The 17,872-nt window shown below is 38.5% G+C and overlaps 1 protein-coding gene across 3 annotated transcripts; it reads right to left on the reverse strand.

The window, feature by feature from the left end:
• Nucleotides 1-287: 287 nt before the first annotated feature.
• HCFC2 (host cell factor C2) lies at nt 288-17,851 on the reverse strand. 3 transcript variants are annotated; one of them, XM_074581308.1, is made up of 16 exons: nt 17,654-17,851; nt 15,182-15,330; nt 14,650-14,810; nt 13,384-13,592; nt 12,800-12,884; nt 11,658-11,761; nt 10,884-11,072; nt 9,466-9,651; nt 8,927-9,030; nt 7,941-8,103; nt 6,704-6,904; nt 5,418-5,488; nt 4,048-4,185; nt 2,471-2,656; nt 1,673-1,958; nt 288-587 (listed from the first exon to the last, which is right to left on the reverse strand). In XM_074581308.1, the coding sequence occupies exons 1-16, from the start codon at nt 17,817-17,819 to the stop codon at nt 562-564; spliced, it is 2,424 nt and encodes an 807-aa protein (XP_074437409.1). In that variant the 5' UTR covers nt 17,820-17,851; the 3' UTR covers nt 288-561. The 3 variants fall into 3 exon arrangements, with proteins under 3 accessions (XP_074437409.1, XP_074437419.1, XP_074437399.1); XM_074581298.1 differs by lacking the exon at nt 288-587 and having other exon boundaries at nt 1,512-1,958; XM_074581318.1 differs by lacking the exons at nt 7,941-8,103; nt 8,927-9,030 and having other exon boundaries at nt 293-587.
• Nucleotides 17,852-17,872: the final 21 nt, after the last annotated feature.

The raw sequence follows: 17,872 nt of genomic DNA on the forward strand, positions 1-17,872 counted from the left end.
GGATATCTTTCAAGATTAAGATATTTGTTACAAATAGTAGAAAAATCATTTCTTTACAAAAAAGTATATATTAAAATATTTATACATTTTAAGTTACTATATAATAACTGGAAATTTTTGCCTCATACTCAGGCACCACAATGAAGAATGTGGTATAAAGAACTGAAACCAAACAGAATTTGCTTATATACCAAACCTCATGAATTATCTATGCAAGATCCGTAGCGATCATGGGGACTCTACCTCAAATACCACTGCATATGCCAATTTTGTATTTATTTATTTTTAATTTGAAACTGCTTATTTTTTACATTTTAACTATCACTACCAAAAGGAGCTACTGGATAGAGCATGGTCCTCCATCCCACCATCTTCAATATAGTTCCTATATGGTACTCACACCTGAGCAAGGCTGTATAACGCTGATGTTTCAAACGTAAAAAAGGTTATATACTTTTTAAGATAAAAACAATGCAAAAATAAAATATTTGTAGCATTTACAAATAGTACAAGAGTTACATTAAACACTACATTCGAGACTTGACATTTATTACGTTGTTTCTATTTTGAGCTTGATGTTTTCATATCTGCAAAAGAGAAGGAGACACTGTTTAAACGTTTCATCATTTCACATAGTGTATATAGTCAAACACTTACAAACAACTACTGTTTCAGAGTCCTGGGACATGGATCATGGTCAAACCCCTTGCCAATTAAAGGGTTAAATACTGAGTATTACAGAATACAACTTATTCATTGTTGCTCTCCACCTTAGGAAAATGGATGTTGAAAAAACAAGTAGTGGTGTATTCAACAGTTGGCTTTCAGATCACACCCTGTGGCTCACAGCCCACAGAAAGGAGAGGTCAGCTAAACCCATACAACGGTTCGTTGCTCCCCAAGGGGGTGGGCGCACTCCCCTCGCTCTGCCCTTCCTAACCTTCCTCCACACTCACAGGACCTCTTGCTGGGCAAAGCCAGCTCCCAACTAGTGGAACGCCAAGCCAGGAAGGGGAAGGAGTGGGAGGAGAGGAGAAGCCAGCAAAACTTCTTGTTTTGAGCCCCTGCACTGGCTTACTTAAGAGTGAGCCAGAACTGATCAGGCTAAAAAACTAATCTTTATTTTCAGTGGATCCAATCCCATCCCCAACTCATCATGAACCTGTACAAATTCAAGCTCAGGGACAAGAGGCCAAAACCTCTTCTGGCTTTAACACAGACTTTAAAGTGTGTATGCATCACAAAAATACATCTTATGAAAAATTTTTCGAATAAAGTGGGGGAAAAGATTGAAAAAAAAAAAACAAACAAAACAACCTGATTACACCCATGCGTGTAACTGCATTACTTCTTATTAGAATGAGAAACCTTTGAGCTGAAGTGAAGCACATGTAAGTCAGCAACTTACTAGGCTCTTACTATTTGAGGGACTGGGTAAGACTCCGTAACCAACATTTCAGTACTTGCTTGTCACAAAAATTTTCTTTTTTTTTTTTAAAATGTTATGCTAAATTCATCAACCGAGTTTTCTTAAAACTTCTGTTAAGGAACAAAACATTTCAAGAACTTCACATGCACTGCTGAGAAAATCGTTGGTTCTAGAGACACAATACGCCATTTTCTCCGCCACAGCTACAGCCCATTTAAATGCTGTGTCTGACACCAACTTTACCTTGAAGCCATCGAACTTGCGTGGCTGGTCCGTATCCTCTCTCATTCTTCGCAGAAATTCTGAACACTATAGCAGGTCGGGAAGTGTAATCAACATGAGCATTTGCAAGCTGGGCAGCAGTCACTATACACGACGTTTTAAGACCACAGTATATTCTCATAAATACAAGCTGACTTGGATTTTCCTGTAATTGTGTGGAACGGATTGCTAAGTAGGCAGAATATTCTAAAATATTTCCAGAGGGTGAAGCAGGAGGCTCCCAAGAAAGATGAATACAGTCTACACTCTGAAAAGAAAGGGAGAAAATTTGATAGTGTCTAGTTAACCATTAGATGCCTGAATATATACGTCTAAAAATATATATATTTATAAAAAAATTAAAATATACAAAACCACCTCTGAAGACCATCTGAAAATTCTAACATCATCCCTCTTTGGACCTAAGGAAGGATGTGTCTTTTGACTTTTTTTTTTTTTTTTTTTGAAAAAAAAAAGCATGGTAAACCCCTATAGATATAAGGACGCGGAAAGAGAAAGTCATAGGGAAACTATCAGATGATTGATTAAGTGTGCATCTGGCAACATGATCTTTAAGTCTTAAAATAATTCTTTATAGCAAATTTCATAAAGAATATTTCATTGAGCAGAACTATCCAAGTAAGCATTTGACACTATTTTATATGACAATTTTAACTTGAGAAAACCCCCAACAATAAACCAACTAAAACCAAGCGTTCTGAGATTAAGGCTGTGACATGAATTTTATACATCAGAACTAGAATTACCTGTATTTCTCACCTTAGTGATTTTGACTGTTGAAGGAGCTCCAGGAAAACCTGGAATGCAAGTCTTGAATTCACTGATTTTACTGAAAGGCCCAACACCACAGCCATTAATTGCAGCAACTCTGAACCTGTAAACTGTGCCTGGAAAAAGATCCTGTTTCTTAAGTAATCTGTAGTCTGGTACATCTGCACTTCCCGTCTGAAAATAAAGCAATATTTGTGTTAATTTTTAAAATATTCTAAACACAATTAGCCTAAAAAATATAAAGTGGGTAGCGATAAACTGAGATTAATAAATTTAACTGAAACTGAAAAATCTATCTAATACTTTGTAATTAAATCAGAATTTACAAAAAGGTTCTGACTGAGGCACTAGTTCACCTCAAAACAGATGATCTAAGATGCAATGTGAGACTACATCTCTAACACCACCACCACCACCATCCCCCCCGCCATTTTTCAGTCATTTAAATTGACCTGCACCTCTTGGTTATTTTTACTCAGGAAAGTAAAATCAAAGTAGCAATTCCAACTGTATAGCTTGTATTAGCATAGTATAATTAGCATCCTCTTCTGTCCTAAAAAATATTTTTCTTTCAAAACCAATTATTCCTATAGTTAGGAGTTGCAATTTGATGCATAGGTAATTAAAATATTTTTCAAGAAAAGCACTGTAAGTTAGTAACAAATAGGTTTCTGAAACAGAAGTGCTAATGTATTTCCATGTTTAAAATATGCATCAATGCATCCTTGAAACTTCCAACAGAACCATTTTGCTTCTGAATAACGTATAAGAAATCACAATCAGTGTAAACACTGCAAAATGCACTATGCTCTTTAAAAGTAAGATGTGCAGTATTTCTAGTGAAGTGCTTTCAAATAAAGTGTTCTGTTCTTTTGTTTCTGTCTCAAGGAAACATATACCCATCCTTTTTGTTTCTAGTTCGCTGGGACATCATTAATTTACACCACCACCACCAAAACTGCAACATTACCTCAAGTTTCACATGTATAGCATTTTCACATATAAACTTATATGTGCAACAACATTAAGTTAGAGAAACCCAATACAAAACCCACTACAGTTCCACATTTAGTCTTTTTAAACAGCCTTGTCTTATTAGTATCTTTAACAATTCGTAAGCAAAGATTCTGGAAACAGAGGAAAAAAAAAACAACTTTGATCAAAACATTTCAATCCTGTACTGAAATAACATATTAAAAAGTCGCGGTCTTTTTTAAAGAATTTTTACAGGTTTGAAAGTTCACCAAGTTTAAAATTCTTTCTGAAGGCTAGAAACAGAAATACAGAAATAATTAGCAATAGCAAAATAAGATATCCCATATTGTCACACCAGGAGAACAGAAGAAAATTCATCTGGTTTAGAAATAGTAAAAAAAAAAAAAAAGAAAAAAAAAAAAAGGTGAACAAAACGCATGAGGAACTACTGGTCAGAAAATACATAACTCCTATTAGCACCAAATCCTGTTGCAGTACCAGAAAAATCACACATTTTGTTGCCAACCACATGAGCAAGAGATTCCAAAATACGTTTGTGCAGGTTATGCCAGAAAAGAATTAGCAGGTACCTTGTTAGAGATGCTCAGTGTTTCCTCTGGCAGCAAGTAGAACTGGCTCACCACAGCACTGTTGTTCTTAAAAATTCCAACATCATACCACTGCCTGTCTCTTGTTTTCACCGGAGCCATCTGTCTTTGTGGAGTTTTCTAGTATTTGAAGAACATATTATGGAGACTACCCATACTTCAGTGTAATGTTAAAAAAATGTTAAGACTCTAGTATATGTAAGAGACAACCCCGTTTTATACTAGTGTTACTTTCTTACGCCTCAAATGACTATGCAAATATTATTAAAATACTGTTCAAAACCAACTGGTTCTTATATATTGATTTAGAAACAGTCCATCATTTAAAAGAAAACAGCTGGGATGTCACCCCTGACGTCCTAGTTTAAACAGGGAGGGGAAAAAGTTTAAAGCTGTAGAACTAGGTGTCTGTAGCAGCATGTAGTTGCAAGTTAATTTCATTCAGAGGTCGAGAAGTTCCACAACATGGTCCAACATCAGTAGCTGTACTTGGGATTCAGCTATACGTCAGCACCAAATATATACTCTTTCAAGCTGCCGCTAACTCCCTTGCAGCTGAGAAGAGGGCCTCTGCTGCGGCACGAGGCAATGGTGGTGGACATGGGAATCGCTCCTGACTGATGCAGAAAGACAGACCATCTTTCTTGCTTGTCTCCAGGCACCCGGGAGGGTGCCCGCATGGTCAGTGTGCCCAGCACAGCCAGGCCATGATCCTGCCAGCATGGAAAAGGGGGAGGAGCAGCAGCTGCTCTCAGCAAAAGCACCCCAACCCTTTAGTGCCAGCTGCTGCTTCCCATCCTTAGCTCCTCTCTTGTGGTGGCAACAGTGGCACCTTGGATTTGTGTATTAAGTTGTAAGCAGGTGAAATAGGAAACATTTACTTTTTCAGGCAGTATTTACAGCTTGCATAGCCAGTCCCCATCTCCTCTAGGGAAAAACATCAAGATGTCAGTTTAGTTACGTTTCAAACCTACAGATCAGCAGCTAACACTAGTCTGGTCTAATACATGCTTCATTTTAAAATCAGCTATGCATACAGAAAAGCATTTTACATTTGCACATCATGCAACACAGAGACCATTCCACTGTGCCAGTCGATAAAAAAGATTCAACAGCTGACACACATACTTGGATCTCGTCCCAACTACACAAGTGCTACTTAGACTCAAATCAAACCCACACAATGCAATTAGTTTTACAACAGAAATGTTTACCCCTGTATTATTCACTTCAAGCCCTAAATATACATTGCTTTTCTTTCAGAGATATAATTAAAGGAAAGCAGGATAGCCCTTACAACTAATCAACAGAACAATAAACACAGCAATTTGATTATACTTTTCCAGACTTACAGAGGAGTGTGAATCATTTGTCTGTCCAGTATTGACCCTTGTCGAAGGCATGATATAAGCAGTTTCAGCAGCTAGAAACAAAAAAGTTGTATTTAAAAAGCTTAAGTGATATTAAAAATTTAACACAAAGTCCAGAATATGAAAGTTGACCTCAATTGTCATTTACAAGTATTTGTTGCAAAAGTACATCTCAGACTTCTTTTGCAGTTCTGTTTATAACACCAACAACTAATTTTGGATGCGTCATATTCACAGAACAATTGTTAAGAGCCTGGCACTGCAGGCTGCTACAGATAATACTAACAGAAGGCAGGACTCAGAAAATCCTAAGAAGTGACAGAACTATGAAATCAATATGAAACATTTGTGAACAAATAATCTAAATACCAGATTGAGGCACAAACTGATTACACTGTATGAACAGTCTAAGCATGAAATCTTAATTTGAATGTATTGTTTCTGACATCAATACAGTCTGCATTCTGAACACGAGTAGTTAATCTCTAAACAATCCTAACAAATGGGAAAGAGAACATTTATTAAATGTAAAATGTAATCTCGAAAAAAAGATAAATCAAAGCACATAAGCAACACGAGGGAATATTAATGTTCTATACTTGTGCTTCTGGTTTTTGCTTTTGAAATGCAATACTCTTAGATAAAAATTACACTACTCACACAGTGTCAGTAACAGAATACAGCTAATAATCAAAACAACAGTAAAAGCACAGCCTGTTGATATTCACAAAAACCCAAACTTGAAAAACTAGTAATACGTTTAGTTCCTGTGTTGCTGCTTATTTTGGGTATTTCAAGCAGACTAGGAAGAGGTCACCACATTTGATTAATGGTGAGCAAGCCACAAGAACTGGCCATATTTGTTACAGAGGTCAATTGTTTAAAATCAAAACCATCTAAGGTTACTATCTGTACTCTTCTCCTGACTAAATAAACAGACAATCACTGAATGAAAGCAAATGTGCTATGGGTACCAAAACTGACTGCCGCTGTTATTTAGAAAATGGGCTTCTCCATAAATGAAGATTTAAAGGACTCTTCGCTCACAGGAAACAAAGAGGTTTACAAATGCATAAAAGGAATATCCTGATTTTAAAAGATGTTTAAGTCATAACAGAGATCATCCAAGATGCCCAAGGTCCTCAATGCCCAAAGCCCTATCTCAATCCCAGGTACTAGTCAAGATGGGAATCCCACCACACTAGAAGAAGTCTGATGGCCTTAGATATATATGGCTCAAAATACAGTATGTGAAACACATTTCAAACCTTCAGATTTTGAATTGAATGTTGTTAGTGAAGTTTCATCTTTAACAACTGCCCCATTTGTACTTGATGATTCAGTTTTAACAGCCTGCTGGGTTACCATAGTTTGTGTGCTGGAGACACTACTGGATACAGAAGCATCAGGATTTACAGTTCGTTTGTCCAAGTCATGTAATTCACCTACATTTGCTGAAGTCTGAGGACCTTAAAAAAAGGAAAATATTAACCAGAATTCAGTATTGGTAACACAGATTGATTACCAGATCTCAACTTGATCTAATGGCTTTAGTTTCACATAAAACCAGAGTTTAGCTCAGATGTAGGTTAGAATAGACCTGATTATATTAATTGCTAATGCTTTCTTTAGGTATACAACTTAGCAAAAGTCTGTCTGCACAGTCATAAAAAGATATTTGTAAACAGTTATATTAAAACAGCGATTTAATTTGTTTTAAGCTTGTTATTTTACACCTGTTTGGTTATGAAAGGATTACTTTGGAAAAACATCCTAATATAAAGAGGAAGTATCCACACAAATCAGTACCATAGATTTGTAACAATCAACTTAAGATTAACTACTGTGGAAGTCTTTTTCTCACTTAGCACTAAGAGCCAACATTTCCACACAATACTTAAATTATACTGTGAAGAAAGTGAAAATCCAACAACCTATAAATTACACAAAAGTCAAATATAAACAGGTCAGTCGACTGAACCTGGATTCACCACACCGAACATAAGGCTCTTCAGTGAAATGCCTAAATCAGTGCCTAGTCATCTTCTATTTCCTCTACAGTCAGAGAGAAACATGCTCCTCCTTACAATGCCTAAAATTTTACATTGTCTAATAGCTTTTCACTATTAACAGACAGAAGTAGTGTCAAATAGAGCCTGGGGTTACTAACACCTTAATGTTGTAAAATGAATTTGGTCCTGTCAGTCTGTTCTTTGATGTTAAAAAGGGCTATTTATGTTTAGAGATACACATTTGCCATCATAATAACATATATATTATTGAGAATTTCATGTCCCTTGCAACACTTCAAACAACTTAAGATTTCATCTTTCCTTGTATCTTCTAAAAATACATAGCCATAACTAGCACAAGTTGGTTGTTTTTAAACTACAAAGGCCTCTAAAATAATTTTAAGTTGCAAGACAGAAATAATCTTATTTTATGTTTATGAGATGAATTTTAACTCTCACTTTTTGATTAATTTTTATTCTATAGTCATCTTACTTGAAGTACAAACAGGCAAAAGAGAAGGGGCATTTGATTCTTTGAATCCTGTAGCATCTGCATGGTTTTTCATAGTCTCCTGTGTAATCTTGTTTTCAGGTGCTGCAACCTTTTCTTTTCCTTCTACTTTTAATAATGAGTTGGATGAAAGGGAAACTTGGACCTAACCAAAACAACACATTTGTTAATGTTTAACTGCAAAGTTCAGAAATTTCAGTTGCAAACATGGTATGAAAATGCTTGCTTGAAAACAACAAACAAAAATCCTCCAACAAATCCCCCTAGCACTTCAAATTAAAACAAGAAACCAACCTCACAATCCACCTTATTCAAGCCATCATATTACAAAGACTCAAACTCTAGGTTGACTTGAAAGTGTCCCTGACACATACTAAGTTTTATCTGGGTGAGCTCATGTTTTTATGTTATTACATGGAAGTTCATTGATGCATACATTTAGCCTATTGGGGGAACTTGAGGGGATGGGGAGAGGAAAAAATAAATAAAAAAATCACAATTACAGAGGTTTTCAACCTTTGCTTTCCTGGCACATACCCAAGATGCTTATTTACTAACTACTGTTAGTAGTACTTCTACATGTGTTTTCTACAAGAATAAATTATGGATCCCATACAGATCCCTTACACAATTAAGAAAAGGTCTACATTGCTAAAATTGTGATCCTTCAGACAGAGTTTGTCCTCCCTCTTTCTTTTAAATTGGGAAAACAGTGGAACATATACAAGTGCACAACCAGAATAGGTAACAATTGGGTTTATACTATAGTATAACACAACTACTTCAGTGGGTGCCTTTTTTGTTCTGTTTGATTTTGTTGTTTTTTTTTTTGTTTTTTTTTTTGTTTTTTTTTTTTTTTCCTAAGGCCTAAAAAGTACACAGGCCTTTTAAAACTGAGAAAGTGTTCTAGCACTTCTCTTGCTTCCCACACTACTTGGCCACTTAGGCATTTTTCAGTTTACACTTACGTTATTAGGAATGACATTATTTGTTTGGCTGGGATGATCCACCTTCATTTCTGGGTAAGGGACACTAGGCAATGATTGTGGACTTTGATGTAGAGAAGAACCACCTTTCAGGTAAACAAAAGCAAATTCCAATCAGTTACATAAAACTTAATATTATGTTCGTTGGAATCGATTGCAGTAAGCAAGAGGGAGACCCGATGTTGCCAGAAGGAAGACTTGGTTGTAAGACTGAAATGAAACTGCCTGGCCAAGCAGTCAGATAAAATCCCTTCCTCAGTGTTTCCTTTCTCAAATAGTGCCCAGCACTGTACAAATATTTTCATATTCAGATAGCTGGCCAAAACTGACAGCGACAAGTTAAACTGAATTTTCCATAATTACAATGCACAGATTTTGGGAATAACCAAAAAAAAGCCCAGGGTCTCTCTCAAAATGATTTAAAAAAACCAACACAAAAAACCCAAACTCATATTAATTACTTATGCAATCCTCTACTCTACCTTTACACAAACATAAGCGTAACGTGATCTGACTACTACCTTGTGAACTCAGCACTGATGTCTCAGGAACCCCAGTACCAGGTATTCCAGCCACTGATGGCACTGGTGAATCAGCATGTAACTGAAGAAGATATCCTTCAACTGTAGGTACTTCATCCCATTTCACTTGAAAAGAGTTGGTTGTAGCTCTAATCAGCTGTACCTGTGATGGTGCTGGAGGTTTCTCTACAAGAAACCAATAAAACACAGACAGCATGTTGAAATTGCCCTCCTTTATCAATTTAAGAAGTATCTATATAATGCAAGCAAAACCAATAGCTCCTTTTTCACTGATGTACAACATATACCAGATTCAACAAGAAGCCATTGTCAAAGGCGGCAAGTCAAGTCAGCGAGTATTATAAAGTGCCATTCCACAGCGTTCAAAAATGCTGAAGTTCTGAAGCTTTGCTTTTTAATGGCTCTTCTGCTGCCAGTACGTCTTTGGGTTGAATATACATCATTATAGGGATTACAGAGATAAGAGATCCTTGGCCTTTCCTAAAAGGCTGCATGCAGTTCTTTGGCTCCTAAAGCTTTCCCTATTCCTGGAAAGGATTCATAGAAGATTCCGCTTCCTTTTTGCTTGCTCTCTGTAGCTAGAAGTGAACTTTCCCTCAAACTTCTGCAGAGGCTGAAGCCTAGGCATGATTCAAAGACAATGACCTACTCTTCCCACTTGCCCTGATGCCTAGCTAGGCTGCACTCTCAAGCACATCCCTCCCCTGCTACTCTTTTTCATCTTCTGACTTTCCTGAGGGGGGAAGAAACCAAAACAAAAAAACAGGGGGAAAAAAACCACAAACCATGATCTCCTAAATGTTTCACAATCTCCAGTAACCATTCTAATGCTTCTGCTTGAGCGGGCAAAAACTCCCTCACAAAAGTACTATTCTAGTGTCCTGCCATCAAGCCAGCTACTAATGAACGATTACTACTCCAGAATTCCCTTCAGCCCTGGGAACAATTTGGTCCTGTCTCAGATTCGATAGTATCTTTTTGCAGTCCAAGAGATGAGGAAGCAGCAGCAGCAATGATCCCAAGAGAAGGAGGGATTTGGTAAAAAGGAATAAGTAGCAGCGGCAAAGATCACTATCAAGAGAGGCCAGGAACCCTGAGTTTAGGTAAAACACCCTTTAGCACCTTGTATCTACTCGCTATGGCATGCAATGCAGAATTTAGTCACAAAGTTCTTTCAGAGGCTTTAAAAAAGCCTTCCTCATTTTATCAGTTTAAGTTACAGCTGTAGCCTTCAAACAATCAACGGTGAAGTGTGGTTTATTTAAATAAGCTTTAAAATTCAAATAATCTTTGAGTTTGCTACAGCTTTAGATGTTCTGATCATCAATGATGCCAGCTTCCCATATGTTAGTAAAATATGGAACACAGTACAAATCTCTTATTTATTTCTGACTCACCAGTATCAAGGTACCAAAGATCTTTGCAGCAAACTTGATTGTTCCAAGCTTTTCTGTAACCATCTCTACCACTCCAGATATACAGACGAGTGCCAACCGCTACAGCACAGTGTCCTGCTCTTGGCCCTGGTAACAAGTTACTTTTGTCCTCCTGGCAATCTGAGATCAGACCTATCCATTCTGTGGTATCTAGTAAACGAAACTCGAAAAATTTAGTTTCTAGATGTTTTCCAAAGCAAGCAATACAGAAATTAATACACTTAACTGCTCAGAGAAAATGAAAATAAATCACCTCTGTTTTTATAGACAATTGCATTTCAATTTGTAACATTACAAAGAGAAGGTCGCTTTCCAATTAGTTTGCAAGATACGATCAATTAATACAGGATGAATTTTCTGACCTCTGGTTGTCTCTGTCAGGTAAATACAAGATCAGAAGTTGAGGATTCAAGGACAGTACGATCACATTTAGAAAAAACAACTCATTTCAGGATCTGTCTCTTGTGCTCTACTATAAATGAAGGAGTATCTATATTACTTAGCATTAAAATTGTATGAACAGAGATTGCATGAGCAAACCTGCTGAATGTTCAAAGAAAAATAATAATAATAAAAAAATCACTAAAGAAAGATGTAAAAACTGGCATCTGTGGTCAGCTAGGATTACAACTGTGTAACCTAAGATTTTTCTGAGGGTTTCCAAAATATGTATTCTACTCTGTTAAGAAAGCATTAATTCAAAATGCCCACTCCCAGAAAGGCAGAAACACTGACCCAAATTAAGATAAGAAAATGAACCGGTACATTTCCATTCACCATCATGAGCGGAAATTTCACCTCCTGCTGACTGTGGAACCCATCCACCAAAAACATACATTCTGAAATATAGGAAAAGAGGGAAGAGGGAAAAAGAAAAGAAAAGCCAATTAACATCCAGATCTGCTGCATATGCTCTCTCAAACTAGGACAAAACAGAAAATTTCCAGTGCTTTACAGTTTTAGTTTACAGCAGATTTTATTCGTGTCTACTCTCTTCAGAAAGTATTGTTGAAGACACCTACCTTCTGAAATTTTTGAGTAAGTTAACTGATTAAAAAAAACCAACCAAGCAAAAAAAACCCCAAACTCAACAACTTCCCAGAAGCTAATACTGTATCTTTTTACAAACCACCAAACTGCTAACACTGTCCAGAAATCACACATTTACATGGAGTTTCTACAAGCCTCTACCACAGACCTCTCTATAAACCATTCTAAAATTAGACCACTATCTAAATCAGATAGCAAAATCTAAAAACATAAGGCAAGCTACAAACTAATAACATTTGATGTGAATAATAAAAAGCTAAGTCCTTGGATCATAAGACAGAAAGCTTTCACACTTTTTTCCCCCTTGCCTCTTTCTCCTCACTCTTGTAAACCGATAGAAAATGAACTGAAACCCAGGTTTAAAAGTCCATTTTATCAATGCTATCTGCCAAAACAAACCACACTGGCAAGAAGCAAAGTAATGAGGAACAGACTACAGAGAAACTGGCCCACAAAAACATGGCATGGTTTTGCCTACTCTCTGGGCAGTTTCTTTGCGTAGCTAGTTCATTGTGTCACAGACACAGAGGCACTCAAGTTGGCTCCTGACAGAGCCAGCTCAGGTCCAGCTGAGTTCGCTCCAGAATGCAAAAAAGGGGCATTAAAAAGCCTTGTAAGCTGCTTGTGGATTGGGCAGACTGTTCTGCTGGACGGAAACACTGACAGTTTGATAATCTTAAATTCACTTTTTCATTGCCACTGAGGACAACAGAAGCAGAAAAGTACTCTACAGGGCTGATGGTTTATACTGAGCAGTAGTGGATAAGCATCATCATTCTCCTACTAGGTGTACCTTTCTAGAGTTGAGCTTTTAACAACAGACATACTTGTTTCCTATTACATTGGCCGTATGGAGACTGCGAGGAAGTGGTATTGTCCCTTTAGTTTCTGGTCTCGACCAGGTCATTGTTTCTAAAAGAAAAAGAATAAAAACACTCAAAAAACATATTACTGTGTATTTCACTACCTGGATTTTAGGGGCGAACATACCTCTAACATTCAACAAAACAAAATTTTGTGTTTTTAAGATGGCCACTTTAAAAAAGAAAGCGTGATAACAAGCACTTAAAGCTTCTTTTAAAAGTCACAGGAAACATTGACAAACTAATTGCTTATCAGTTTATCAAAAAGATATGTTACAGTTTCATTATGGCTATTCAACTTGGTTATCATAGTGACAGTCTTTAAAGCGTTCTAAGGAAACAATTTCCCAGTATAACCAAAATCAGTGAGGATAATATACGCAAACAATGCTGTAGCTATTTAATTCCAAAAATTACAAATGCTTAACACTATGGTGTAAGTCCCAATAATATCTGCACCACATCATACTATTAATTGTTAAATACTGTAATTTTTCCTCTTAGCCAGTAAGGCCCCTGCACTGACTTCTACTGGGAAATCAACTCACCTATGTCAAGTTCCCAGAGATCATTTAGCCGACAGCCACACATCCCTCCAAAAATATACATCTTTGGACTTCCCAAGTCTTTTCTGCAGTATACGACGGCTGTGTGAGATTCTCGGGGAGATGGCAAGACCCCTTTGGTCACAGGAATACTCCAGCCGACAACGCCAGAACCATGTTGCAGCTCCAGTTCATAGAAATCATTTAAATATCTAGGGTATTATTGACAAAGTATGAAAAATATGTAAGCAAAGCTTACAAGTGAGCTTTAAACCCTGACCACTTCCAAGTATTATAGACTTCAGTCTTGTGAGATTGTACAATTTTAAAATCATGAAGCATTTGATGGTACTGTGGACAGTACCCAAACTAAATGGAATTAAAACAAAAAATGAGCTATTATTAATTTGTTGCCTCTGAGAACAGCATGCTTTCATCTCATACTTGATACACTATATTACATGAAAGAAACATTCAAAATTGGTGAACAACATTCTTAGCGGAAATTACTACATTTGGACAAACTTAGAATAAACTGTAAAGTTGTGGGAAATACATGATAACGTGGGACATTAAAGCTGAATTTCTGCAACTCTAAGGCAACAAAGGTGAAAAGATGCTGTTTCTTTTCTGATGTCTTCAGGCTGGCCAACAGACGATTAGCCATTTGTTGCTGAATCTATCGGTAAGTTATTTTTAGATAACGGTCTTTGAATGTTGGCATTCACCCTAGATACCTCTTGTTTGCTGAGCTTAAAATTACCAGTTTATAGCTCAATAAGCACTCTGAATTGCAGGCGAGTATGGATATAAAACTTCACCATTATAACACTGTTTGCTGATAATAAAGGCAACTTCAGCTGTTACTTTAAAAAAATTTCCAGGTGAATTAGTAACTGTTTTCCACAGCACTATAGAGGAAACTTCCATTGTTAATTCCCTGATGACTCATGAGACTTTGCTGATTTAAGTAATTCTAACGAACGAGTCATTCTTAAAAACATCACCAAAATTACTAGGAAAAATACCAAAGTCTACTCAGGTTTCCCTCCAGAAGCTGTCAGTCAGTGTTACATATTGTGTGATTAGCAGAAGAAATATTTAAGAAGAAATATTTAAGCTTCTTAGCATGTAACCCCTCCACTGCATAAATAATCCAAATGCGAGTACTTGGTACGCAGGACAGCTTCCCTAGAACATTCCTCTTCAAAGTTGTCGAATCTGGTAATTAACTTTTAAAGACATTGAATTCAAAACAAGTCAGCATACCTGGGAACGTTGTTATTTGAATCTTCACTTTCATTTGCCAGGCCACCGAATAAATAGCACTTGTTACCATATAAAGAAAAGCTGTGGCCAAGTCGAGGACAAGGTGGTGATCCAGTGGAAGGAGCTTGTGGTTTTACTTTTTTCCAGAGCCACCGACTTGCCTTAATGACAAGAAATACATATTCAGAAATATCTTCATTTATAGTCGTTCATAGTCAATAGAATTCAGACAACACTAACAATTGTATATTTTCTGAACTATTCTTAAGGGGATGCTGGGCTTTTCTTAGGATATACATTAAAAGGGACACTAAAAGCTAACCTTCATAAAACATTAAATCTACTTTATTTTGACTAGATGGAAGTCTCTTTTTCAAAGTTATTTAGATTTTCTCCATCTTCAGAAACTATTTAAAGAGTTTATTCTTCCTGGAGCAGAAGAAAGCTCATGTAACTTTCCTCTGCAGTTGGTAATATAAAACATGTTTGTTCATCAACAGAGAAATGAAGTAGTCCTTCATACATTTCCTACCTGTAATTCATATAAATCATTACTGTATCTTCCATATTCAACCATTCCTCCAAAAACTAGTATTCTGGTACCATCACAAACAAATCCATGTGCTGCACATCCTGGAGGAATATCTCCCCTTACAGCAGGAAGGAACCACTGATTTGTAGCTGTAGGGGAAGAAAAGAAAGAGACAGATTTCAAACACCGAGAAGGAAAGTGTATTTTTAAATGCCTCTGCTCTCTAAAGAATTACCTCTCACCTGTAGATAACTGTGAATGCGCTGTTTGTTTCACACTAAGTTTTAACTGAATTTTTGGTAAATAATAATTCAAATATAAAGATTAAATTACATTAATTAAATCATATAGTAACTATAAATATAAAATAATGTAAATACATATATTAAATTATCATTTAATAATGTAATAAATAATTTTTAATAAAAGGAAAAGCAAACACCTTTATCAAACCAATGTTACTCAATATATGAATGAGCACATGAGGTCACTGTAATTAAGTCAGTTACCAAGGGTCACCCAGCAATTTAATAGACTTGCTAAAAAAAGAGGCTAATGAGGAACATAAGTACAGTTCCACACAAAAGAGATAACTATGCTAACTCGGAGGAAGCTAGCTCTAGAAACAGAATTATTAGAGCTACAGCAGCATGGCAGTGTGCCTGGACTTAATAGCCCTATTGAAAAACTAATTACACTGTTCGCAGACTAATGTTAATATCTACAGAGCACTGCACTGATACATGGGAGAGGCACAGAAGCAAGAAGGAGCAACTCAGACTGCCTGATCCAGCAGCAGCATATTGGTGTTTAAACTGTTCTGGAACAAAAGAATTACAGGAGATATTGTCTCCTTTTTCCTGAGCTTTTTTCAGGAGCACAAAGAGGAAAAGTGTGAAATCAGAAGCTTCCAGTGAATGTTGCTGCAGGGTATTAAGATGCCCTCACTGTGTACCAGCTCCTTAGAAGTCATCACACTCATAGCAAGAGCCATGTATGACATCCGAAAATCCAGACAGCCCAGGTCACAACCCTGCACCTTAGCCCCCTCAAAACAAAAAAAAGAAAAAAAAAAAAAAGTCCTGTCTGGGAACTGGAACAACTGAGTCGTGACCCTTTTTGTCACTGCCGCAAAGGGAAAACACCTTTAGCAGAAAGTCTGGACAGAAAAATAAAAAAAGTGATGTTAAGACCCACTCAAAAGGAAGCCATCAGAACCTCTGTTCTGAAAGACACTATAACCATACTATGTAAAAACTTTCTTTAGCTTACTCATCAAAACAGAAAGGTTAAGAGATTTTGGTTTTTTTAAAAAAAAAAAGTGATTGAGTACAGCAGATCTTTAAGCTACCATGGAAAAATCTGCTTGGATGGACTCTAACAGCAAGCATTTTCCTCTTAATAAACTCCAAAAACCTCCAGCAGATATTTGCATTCCCAGACTTTTATCTCAAAAACACTCAGCAAAAATACCATCACCTTATTCTGGCAGGGGGAGAGAGGCAGGACGGGAAGGCAGTGTTCCAAAAAGAATAACATTTGAATGATTCTTAAAAGTTGGCAACTTAAAAGGCTAGTTAACGTGCTCTCACTTTCATGCTTTTGGCATGTTGCACAAGCAGCCAGCCCCAGATGACTGAGAAGCGCGGATCGGTCACCCCACTTCCCTGTCTCAGCCCAAGCTCTGAAATTACACAAAAGTTTTCCAGCCTCATACAGCGTCCCGTAAGAGTAACTGTTGAGGCATCTAATCTTTCACAAATGAAATCGTGTCTCGGGCAGCTTCCTGTTTGGAAAGGCTCCCGATGCCAACGCGTTCGCTTTCCTGACCAGGATTTCTAATTCAGGGTCTTGAGCTCTGGTGAGCTGCCACCAGAGGGAAGAAGGGGGACCTGGACACTCGAGGGGGCTCATCCAGTCTCCAGCCATTCAGCCGAGACCTGCCAGGGGAGACCCTGCACCCCAGGACCAGGGGCTGAGGAAGCACAACAGAGGCGGGGCGCGTAAGGAGATTTTCCAGGTTTTTTTCTCCCCCCCAGGAAGGAGCATTAAGCCCGCAACATCAGCCGGGGCGCAGCGCAACCCCGGGAAAAATCCTCCCCTAAGGATATTTTTTGTCTCACCACCACCATTTTCAGCTCCAGGCAGCTTTTCAGCCCGGGGACAGCCCGCCCACCGCCCCCTCAGCGCCGAGCCCCCCGCGGGCAGCCCCAGGGGAGGGTAGGAGCCTCGGGGGGTGGGGGGCAGCCATCTCCCCCTCCCGCTGTGAGGAGCCCGGTGCCCAGCGGCGGCCAGCCGGTGCCACCAGCGGTGAGGGACATGACAGCCCCGCCGCTGTGTCCCCCGTGCCCCCCCCCCGGCTCTGCCTCACAGCACCGGCCCGGCCCCGCCCCGCGCCACCCCGCGCCGCGCCCTCCCTGCCCCCCCGCCCGCCTCCGTGCCGCGCCCGCTGCCCCTCCCCGCCCCGCGCACCCGTGTTGTAGACGTGTAGCTCGTCGGCGATGCCCTCGTTGCCTCCCCCGAAGATAATGACCAGCTCGCGGATGGCGACCGCCCGGTGCCCGTGGCGGGAGCGCGGCACCGGCCCCGTAAAGGAAGACACCCGCCTCCAGCTCAGCCCAGCGGCGGCCGCCGCCATCTTAACGCCGCTCCCACAATGCACCGCGCGGCCGGGGCAGGCCGGCGGGGCGG

The sequence above is a fragment of the Larus michahellis genome, chromosome 1, assembly GCF_964199755.1.
Source record: "Larus michahellis chromosome 1, bLarMic1.1, whole genome shotgun sequence".
NCBI lineage: Eukaryota > Metazoa > Chordata > Aves > Charadriiformes > Laridae > Larus > Larus michahellis.

Bases quoted from the DNA above. Each gene is read 5' to 3' on its own strand.
- HCFC2 (XM_074581298.1), bottom strand. From the start codon at position 17,819: ATGGCGGCGGCCGCCGCTGGGCTGAGCTGGAGGCGGGTGTCTTCCTTT. The intron at 9,031-9,465 runs GTAGTAGTCAGA...TTTACCTGAAAG, and splicing joins ATCAGTGCTGAGTTCACAAG to GTGGTTCTTCTCTACATCAA. The intron at 6,905-7,940 runs GTAAGATGACTA...CCTTTTTTTAAG, and splicing joins TTTGCCTGTTTGTACTTCAA to GTCCTCAGACTTCAGCAAAT.